The sequence below is a fragment of the Neolamprologus multifasciatus genome, chromosome 14, assembly GCF_963576455.1.
Source record: "Neolamprologus multifasciatus chromosome 14, fNeoMul1.2, whole genome shotgun sequence".
In the NCBI taxonomy this organism is placed as follows: domain Eukaryota; kingdom Metazoa; phylum Chordata; class Actinopteri; order Cichliformes; family Cichlidae; genus Neolamprologus; species Neolamprologus multifasciatus.
Genome location: NC_140452.1, coordinates 15,889,014 through 15,899,468, shown reverse-complemented (window position 1 = coordinate 15,899,468; position 10,455 = coordinate 15,889,014). Strand labels below are relative to the sequence as shown.

The 10,455-nt window shown below is 40.2% G+C and overlaps 1 protein-coding gene across 3 annotated transcripts in view; it reads right to left on the bottom strand.

Annotated features, from left to right (window-relative positions):
- caln1 (calneuron 1) overlaps positions 1-10,455 on the bottom strand; it is a 68,216-nt gene that overhangs the window by 41,557 nt on the left and 16,204 nt on the right. For all 3 annotated transcript variants that reach the window (XR_014868744.1, XM_085130958.1, XM_085130957.1), the window contains exons 3-4: positions 7,133-7,276; positions 4-116 (exon numbers count right to left, since the gene is read on the bottom strand). Coding sequence is in view for 2 of the 3 variants with exons in the window: in XM_085130958.1 (XP_084987084.1) it covers positions 4-116; positions 7,133-7,276 (257 nt within the window). In the remaining variant the exon portion in view is untranslated. The remainder of the gene's footprint in view (positions 1-3; positions 117-7,132; positions 7,277-10,455) is intronic.

Sequence of the window (10,455 nt, the reverse complement as noted above, 5' to 3'; positions counted from 1 at the left end):
TACCTGCCAGAAGATGGTATCGATTGTGCTGCCCAGAAAGCCTTCTCTTGTTTCAGATGAGAGCAGCTTGGGACCAAGAATCGTCATGAACTCCTCAAAATCAACCTGCCCGTCCCCTGATGGTGAAAGAGAGGACAGATTGTTGATCAATGACGAAGCACTCATGGCATTTGTCATCTAACAAACATCAAAAAATGTTCCCACTAATGAAATCCATCGTCGTTAGTTGTTTTTTTATCCTGTAATGTGATTTATTTTTCTTCTGTGAGCTGCAGATGCACAAAGGAAAGCAGTTATTAGTAAACAGGAACCTGTGGAGCTGAAAAATAAAGTGCAGTTCCTCTAATGGCCACTTGTGGCAGAAATAGTAGAATAGAATAGAATAGAATAGAATAGAATAGAATAGAATAGAATAATCCTTTAATTGTCCCACAAGATGAAATTTGGGTGTAACAGCAGCAAGAAAGACACATATACAAACAAACAGTACACAAGACACAGAACAGAAACATACACAATTTTTACATATTTACATCAAGGACAAATAAACATATTTACAGCCTGGTAGAAAAAATACATTTTGATCTATGTAGCAACTTCCTTTTCATTAAAAAGTATGTGGAGGGTGCAGTTTTTACAGTTTAAATACAAAGTTAATTTATGCATTATTAAGAATGTGGCCAGTTTGACTGGCCTCTTGGAAAAAAGTAAATGTATAGAGAGTCTTGAGGCCTCTGGGGATTCAAAAGGTTTCTGCAATGTGTGGGAGAAAGTGTTGTTCCACCATAAAGAAAATTCTGGATGCTGCGCTGTCTTCGCCCTATATTGTTTGAGCCAGCATGCTTCAAATAACACAGTTCAATATGACATTTACTATTGAGATGAGACATAAAAAAAGAGTTCTGACTAGATCTATAATGCAGGGAGCAGATCAAAGGTTGCAGCTACTTCATCACTCAAAACATGGAGTCCTGCAGTGAACATCAATTCCAGCAGCACTGATCTCAGATGCCTGCTGATAGTTGTTATGGCTACTGCCAGAACAAAGCATCAAAACTTTGAAGACGGGAACAATTCAAACAAACAGATCAGAGGTCTATATTGATCCAGTTGAATGCCCTTAAATGTATAGCCTTTTTTTGTCTTTGGGTGGAAAGTTTTTACAATCCCAGCAGGGTTTCATTATCTTCCCTCTGTAGCGTTTGCCCGGTTTCATAGTTTCAGTGTTTAAATGACCCAAACCTACACTGACAAAAGTTGCTGCACATTATAGGTTATGGGAATTGTGAAAAATGAGATGAGTTGGAAACAAAATCGCCCAAGTCCATAGAGAATTGCAGTCTCCAGATTTCAAATAAATCTGCTCACAGACACACTCTGAATTCAGTCCTATTGAACAAAGGCATGACATAAAACCTAAATAAAGAGAAAGTTGATTCTGAACAACAAAACACGTTCAATACTTTGTCATCTTTGGTCTTTCAAAACCTAGTTTGTCTTTCTTTTCTTTTTTGTGTCCTGTGTTTCTCTGTCACTGTTGTAAACTAATTGCTCTTCTCTCTTCTTCCCACCTGCTCCTGCTTTATGTGCAGATGAGTATTGGGCCTTGTCAGTGGAAAGTTACCGATGCAGGACGCCTCTATCTGCACCTACCACTTCCTTCAATAGCTTCAATAGTGACACCCACTCTGGAGGATGCTTGGCACAGTAACATGTCATTGACTTCTGCCCATACATATTCAGTAGGGCAAATGCAGGGCTACAGGCCAGATGAAGCAACATCAGGATTCGAGGCTGTCAAGCTTGGAAGATGGATGGATGACAGTAGAGGTGAAGGTGGACTGGGTGAAAGGGTTCAAGGTAAGACAGGATGAAAAACAATCATGCATACATTTAGAACAGACTAGTATACACACATGTTATGGGAAGCGCCACTATTGTTTTTATACTAGGTAAGACTAAAGCATCTCAGGAAAAAAGACACCACCACCAATACCAAAGATGAATCATAATACTCCATATGCCATATTGTAACATGCACCTCCCACACAAGGTGCACTCTGCACTGCAGAGGCTGCAGCCCCCCTGGAGGTCCAGAGTGGAAATCAAGTGGGCAGAAAAAAATAAAAGAATGAACGAATGATCAGTGAGTTAAATACCTGTTTGCGGCAATCCTAGGATATTCTCTGCTCTAGGGAATATGAAGAAGCTCCTCACAGAGCATGGGGGCATGAAGGAAACCGCTTCAGAATGAATAATTCTAAAGTAGCTCTGAAGTAATGACTAAAATAGCACTCCCCTCAGCCACCTGCTTTCCCAGGAGTGACAGTCTGCATTTACTGGAACGAACTGATGGGCTTAAAGAATTAAAAGAAAAGTTTTTCTTTAGTTTCTTTTTTTAGAAGGTTATTTTCTTTTTAATGCTGTAAATAGTAAAATAATGTGATAAAAAAGGAAGAAGGAGAATGTAAGCTGGGGAATAACCTGCATCAAATGGTTGTGTGACACTGTTAAACACACAAACCATAACACCTACAAACATTAAACTTTATGGAATAATCCAAAATCCTCCCCCTACTACTTTCAACTAGTACGCCTAAACTACTGAACATAGGTGGTAATTTTTCTTTTTTGACTGATGTCTTTGAGAAATGTGGTTTAAATTAATTTGTCACTGAAATCTTTGCTTCTCTGTGTTTGCTCAATTTGTCTGTCATGCCAAAAATGTAACATTTTTAAAACTTTCCGCTCTTTTTTGACAGCTCCTCAGAAACCCATCAACTAAAAAGTGAGTTAAAGTGACTCTTAAGGATTTGCTGCATGGAAGGCAGATCGTGGACTCAAATGCAGAACTTGGCAGACAGAAAATAAACTCAAAATCCAGCTTTAATGCTGATCACTCACAGGTAATCCAAAATATTCACAGAGCAGGGAATCCAAAATGTACAAAAATCATAACACACAGGGCAAGGAAACAAACCGCAAAGAGGGATGACATGACAAAGGACAATAGGAGATAATATATACACAGATCAGGCGGAACATTGTGACCACTAAAACAATAACAAAAGATGTCTCTTCATCATGGCTCTTGTTAACAGGTGGGTTATATTAGGAAGCATGTGAATGTTTTGCCTGAATGAGACTGCATAGCTGCAGGCAGGCTGACCCCTGTCAGCTGCCAAAAGCACCAACAATGGGCATGTGAGGATCAGAACTGGACCATGGAGCAATGGAAAAGATTGCCTTGTCTGAAGAATCATGTTTTCTTTCACATCATGTGGCTGGTCGGGTGGGTAACTGGGTAAGTATTCCCCAGTACTTACCTGGGGAATACCTGCTACTAAAATGCACTATAAGAGGAAGGCAAGCCAACCGAAGCAGTGTGCTGCTTTGGGGAATGTTCTGCTGGGAAACTTTGGCTTCTGCCATTTATGTTGAATATGAATGTTACTTTGACACCTACCACCTACTTAATCATCGTTGCAGGCGATGCACATCCTTTCATGGGAACGGTATTCCCTAAAGCAGGGGTGGGAAACTCCAGGACTCAAGGGCCGGTGTCCTGCAGGTTTTAGATGTGTCCTTGATCCAACACAGCTGATTCAAATGGCTAAATTACCTCCTCAACATGTCCTGAAGTTCTCCAGAGGCCTGGTTATGAACTAATCATTTGATTCAGGTGCGTTGACCCAGGGTGAGATCTAAAACCTGCAGGACGCCGGCCCTCGAGGCCTGGAATTGCCCACCCCTGCCCTAAAAGCTATGGCCTCTTTCAGCAGGATGATGTGCCCTGCCACAAAGGAAAAGTGCTTCAGAAATGGTTTGAGGAGCACAAAAATGAGTTTCAGGTGTTGACTTGGCCTCAAAATTTTCCCAGGCTCAATCCAATTATGCATCTGTGGGATGTACTGGACAAACAAGTTTGATCAAGCCCCGCCACATAACTTACAGGACTCAAAGGATCTATTGCCAGCATCTTGGTGCCAGATACACAACACATCTTCAGGGGTCTAGTGTAGTCCATGCCTTAATGGGTCAGGCTATTTTGGCAGCAAAAGGGGGACCAGCACAATATTAGGGAGGTGGTCACAGTGTTATGCCTGGTTGGTGTGCATATGTCAGATAACAAGGGGAGAGGTAAAAGGTGGGAGGAGAGCTAAAACGAATATAGAAAACAAGACAAAGGAAGTAAAACCCCACAACAACCAAGTAGAACAGAAAAACAAGACTAACTTGACACAAAAAGACAAAAAATGGAGACAAAATTGAAGAAACACAATGGCAACACAAAAGGTATCAACAAGAACTAAAAAAAGGTACAGACAACAAAAACCTCATAAACACGAAAAAGCCAAAAATAACACGCTTAAGGAAAACTATAAATGATATAGAGCTTTAATGTCTGAAAATCAAGAGAACCAAGAGACGGGGGAGCTATGAACAATCTCAGGATTTAGCAATACACACAAAATCCGCTGAATTATGTGCATATTACTACAGCGAGCATTAAATAGTTTACCCCAGTGTTGCACATTTTATTCCCTCCACTTCTAAGAAGGTGTTTCTCCCCAGTGGTGCTGTCAGGAAGGCAGCTCCTCTGGGAAACAATGTGTTCAGTTTGCTTCTTGCTACATTGTTGTATCGGTTTATGTAATTCCAAGCCTGTGTGCATGAATACTTCTACAACGTGCATTAACACATGCATTAGTTGAGTTGTTTTAGTAGCACCCAAAGTTTTTACTTCCATTACAGAAGATAAACCAGATAAAAACTGAATGACAACAAGCCATGTTAGTCATCCAATTTGATGATTACTACTGTTTAAATTATTCCTCGATGCTGTACCAAACATGCACAAAGCCACAAAGAAAAACAAACAAACCACAGTACAGGGTAATTCACTCTTCCCTAAAACACCACAGTTGCATCTCAGCTCCCATTTTGGTGTATCCGCAGTTTCTGACAGCTGAACATTATGCACAAAGTCACTGAGTCACTTTCTGTGTCTGTCATAGCCCAAGCCACCTGCTTTTGAACAGTTTCTTCCTGTGTTATGTCACAACCAAGCATTTCATTTCAGCTGGAAGCAGAACAATGAATTATTAAAGAAATATGCAGAATCCTGCTCACTGTAAAGATAACAAATCAGGCAAATGACAGGAGGGAATAAAAGCAAATGTTGGTATTCAGAATTTACAGATTAAAGACATCAAGCCCATTATCAGTACAACAAAGAACAAGTGTAATCCGAGTGAACAACAAAGACTGGTGCAATGCTGTGATTAGGAACAAAGAAGAGGAGTCACACCTCTGCACGAAGGGCAAACAGAGCTCAGCAACTATCACATGGATTGGCTTGGCAGAAGAGAGAAGCAGAAAAAATAACCGATCAGTATCTTCTGGAGATCAGCTGGAGTTGGCAGCTGGGCAAAGAATCAATGGCTGTGAAAGAGCCTCACAGCTGCCCACCTGGCCAGGATACAATCACCATCATCCATTCCCACTCATCTGCTAAAACCCTTACTCTCCCTCATTCAGCATCCCCTTGACGCTCTTCATCAATACATTGCTGGACATACACACGAGAAGAGAATTGCTGAATTGCAAAATAATTTCTTTCAAACAACATGTGCTGAATCTTTTTCTTATATGCATTTGTGTACTGTGTGTTTCTTTGAGGTCATTTAGCTCATGCAGGATTTGATGTGTGTGTTGGCAGATGACAATACCCATAACATTTCCAGTTAAGCTCCCAGTACTCCACAGTTCCATGTTTTAAGCCTATTTGGAAACAAAACCTACCTCCTACTGGTCTCCTGCATTAGTGCCATCTCTTTTTTGATCTGAGTTACCTTATTCTATGTTCGTTTTCAAAATTAGACTGTATCCTGACTCTGTATTCAGCTAGCTCCAGCATTCAATACTGCCCAAATAAAGAAAATCCCCAGTATTTTGCTAAAGACATTTATCGATACAAACAAATTGACCTAGTTGATTAAAAGAGGTTTTTGAAACCACAGCAAACTCAGATTTAATACACTAAGATAAATGACAAGAAAGGGAATAAATAAACAAACAGCTCTGGACGTTGGTGACAAAAGCTGCTGTGACAAAAGTAATCTCAACTTCTGGTTGCGGCAGACGATGCAACAAGATCCGGCTCTGAGGCACAGCAGCAGTTAGGGTCTCCTGGGATTCTGAGGTGGATGAGTCAGAAGCATAAAGTCTAACTTCTTAAACTTTAATATTCAGCCTTGAACATTTATAGTATTCCACTCTTTCTGAGACTGAAAAGCACTTATCAAAGCCTCTGATAGAAACATGAAAAATGTGAATATTTTTTCAGCAATCTGACATTTGCATATTGCATTTTCCCATCCCAGTCTTATATAATTTTAAGAGTCTACCCTTTATTAAATGTCAGTCACAGTTAACGCAGACAACCGTATTGGCAGAAATGCTCTGTGTAAAAGAAGAGAAAGCTTAAGTTTGTATTTTCTTGGTGCTGAGAGTGTTCTCTCCGAGGACAAAAAGTTCAAATGTCTCAGGTGAGGACAGTGCTGCAGAAATAAAACTCAGCTAATTTCTTTATGTTGCAAGAATCTTATACATGTTGTTGTTATAATGCATTTTTTAAAATGGATTTTCACACACCAGACTGTCAAGTTATGAAGGAACTACAATGACATTATACAAACTGTGCTTGCTGGGCAACCATTGTGAAAACCCACCTAACCTAGAAAAACTATCCCCATCTCATGCATGCATACTTTTGATTAATCTCCAAATTCCTTCATTTACTTTGCTCTCCTTGGGCATCAATTTCACTTTGATAATTCAATGTGTCAAGAGGATAAAGCAAGTAGCTGAAAACAAGAATAGTACAAAGTCATGCAGGCATGAATACATGTTTTATGCATGAGACGGTGGGAGATGTAATCAGTGCATCTGAAGCCTAAAGAGTGAACAAAGAAATATTGCAGTTTACCGTAGATATTTGTGAAGTTACCTGTTGATAAGACAATAAAAACTGACGGTGTGTACATTTTTATTATGCAACACATGAGGGAGGATCCCATTCTGCACTGCACAGAGCATTTTTACGTGTGTGTGTGTACATGTGACTCACCATCCATGTCTAGTCTCTGCATGATAATGGCCAGCTCCACCTCACTGGGCATGTAACCCAGAGACCGCATGGCCATGCCCAGCTCCTGTTTGGAAATGAACCCGTTTCCATCACGATCCAGCACCTTAAACGCCTCTCTGATCTCTGCCAAGACAAACAGGATATCGACTCAGCATCTATAAATAGGGCTTACCCCTCCTGCTCCCAGTTTGGGGAATCAAACACTTATTCAGCAGAGTTATTTTGCTTGGTCTTTCGCATTTCTGGGATTCCTTTCTTTGGCAATGATATGCTTCTTGAGACTTTTATTTCACAATACATTTAATGAAGTCACCTCACCTCATTCATCATCATAATCCACAGACCTTCCTCTATCTTCTTCCCTCTCCCTTACTTCCTGTCTGACCTGGCTTTGGGCTGTGTGTGATGCAATTGGTCTCGCACCACTGCCTCAAGTTAACAAGATCAATTCCGGCCATTGATTCATTTTCTCCACCTGCTGTCACAGCCACTGTCACCTCAGCTCATGATTTCACCTTCACCACTGTAACCTGCTGGTAAATGATATAATCTTTGATTGTTGCTTTTTGAGGAATGTATATAAAAAAGAAATCAATTTGAGCCAAAGGTTCACTCTTCAGAATGCTCTAATATCCCTGATATGGTCAACTCAGACATGTAGTTCTGGTTGTGAACAGAAAAGCTGAATCCACCTTCTATTTAAACCTTCTGTCTATGAGGGGCAGCCAATCAGGAGAAACTTGGCTCAAAGTGGGAGGAAAAAAGCATTCAAGTGGTTAATTTCAGTCAATGAATGAACTTAAGAACTGGCCGATTACGAGGCAAATTATTATTATTTTTAACTGTATATTATGTCGAGTCCAAGAATAAAAATCTAAAATCTAAAATGAGCAGATTAGGTCTGCTTCAATCATCCAAAGCTATGCTAAAAGAGGTAGTTAGAGTGGGACTTTTTCGTCCCTTACAAGCGTTAAATTTGTGACCTTTAGGATATTGGATTTTTCCTTCAGTCGATAGAACCATTTACTGTGTAGAATAACACCCCTACCTATGCTATTCAACGGATAGGAGAAAAACACATTTTCATCTTCCCATCCTGCTAAACATCCTTCTTTGTTGTTGCCTGATAAACACTGAGCCTTGTTTTTTGCTGTAGTGTGGTTTAGCATGTTCTGGCTGTTCGAGTCACCAGTGCTTATGAGAATACACGTAACTGCAGGGAAGATAAACTACAGGGGAATAATAAAACTGAAAATACCAATTTGGTGAAGCTCATGTGTAATGTTCAGCTTCTTTTGCGATTGAAAGCAATGTTGATTCAGCTAAATGATCATTTTACAGTGTAGTTTGCCTTCTGTTGAATAAGACTGCAAACATACAGTCAGAGAAGGACTACTTTTGTCACCACCGTTTATCATTTCACAGTGTTTTTAAACTCACAAGGTATGTTAAAATTTTGCACTGTTAATGGACCGTTCATCATCACAGAAAGTTTATTCCCACAGCCACAGGTGTGAATGTATGTGTAGTAAAGCAGTGAAGACAAGGGATGAGTGGATCTGCATGTTACCCGGTGACTTCCCAGATGCGGCTTCCCACACTGGTCACATCATTTGATAAGAGAATAAGTTCATCATATAAAAACTGTTTCTGCTTTATAGAATGATTTGAGAAAACTTTCAATTGATAATGAACATGCATATTCAATACCATTTATCTGAAAGTACCGTTTTCAGTGGGAGAAACGTTTCATCACTCATCCAAATGACTTCTTTAGTCATCTGAGCGACTGCGATTCTCAGACCAGAGACAAAAATGCCTTATTTTTACACAGCTGGTTCAGTAGCTGCTTGATGTGTGATCGAGCCATCAGTAAAAGGAGTCAGCAGTGCTTTAATAAATGCATATTTCATAAGTGTGCCTACAGATAAGAGAGGATGCATGGTAAGAAAAGGGAGAGAGACGGACAGGTGTTTTTTTTAAATAGAAGAGGAATGTCACTTCTCTGAAGAACACTATGACTGCATGACATGCATGAGCATGCTGTTGAGCACTGAATAATTTGAGACGGGAGTGCACAGTAGATGGTTTATGGGGGCGATCGTGGCTCAAGAGTTGGGAGTTGCCAGTTCGAGCCCCGGCTCGGACATTCTCAGTCGTTGTGTCCTTGGGCAAGACACTTCACCCGTTGCCTACTGGTGGTGGTCAGAGGGCCCGGTGGCGCCAGTGTCCGGCAGCCTCGCCTCTGTCAGTGCGCCCCAGGGTGGCTGTGGCTACAATGTAGCTTGCAATGTAGCCAGTGTGTGAATGGGTGGATGACTGTGTAAAGCGCTTTGGGGTCCAAGCAGAGGACATTTACCAAATCACTATGGAAGCAACAACAACAACAATAAAAAAAAAAAAAAACAGTCACAATCAGTTTACATCACATCCAAGACTCAGAATCAAATCCCTGCATACAAAATGTATATTTGATGGTAGCTAGTGTTTGTTTTTTGTAATATTCTCACAAGTGCATAAAAGTAATCAAAAAATGGTTGGATGATAGCAAATATTTTAATGACAAATGAGAAAGAAAAAAAGTCTTAAATAAATGACGTTGTGTTGCGATTAACTGCTTTGCAAAGCAACACACTAAAAGCATTTTATGCCTGAAATTAGCACCCAGAACCTGTAAACATCCACATCCACAAAGTCCATCAATCATCTAATTATCAGTTACACAGCTGTCCTTCTGGACTGATCTTCTGCAAATGATTGGGAATAATAAAGGATAAATGGTGTGTAAATAATGAATTGTGCCATTAAGTAAAGAAGAGTGTTTTGACTGTGCTAAGTGCCAACTGTAGATAAATAAGAGGACTTCGTCCCCGTTGACCTTTTTCAAAATGGCACGCTACTGCTTCCCCAACCAGCTGGTCCTGAGCACGTAAAACATCATTATCGTTTGCAAGAACACGAGACACTTCTCTGGAAATAATGTGTCCCAGGACACAGACACACAAATGCTAACAACCCATCACATCAAAGGCATACATATTAGTTTGCCTGCAGTGTACCTCATGCATAAATGATTGATTTATGATTCTAATTAGTTGTAAGTGTGTGTGTGTGTGTGTGTGTGTGTGTGTGTGTGTGTGTGTGTGTGTGTGTGGTGTGTGTGTGTGTGAGCAGATGCCTGTCTCCCTGTGTTAGAGAGAGGTCTTATATTCATACTCCCAACACAGTATTACATGGGTATTTTTAAAATGGTATTTGTTTTAATGTTTTGGCTTAAAAGTATTTTTAATGTTAACAAATTG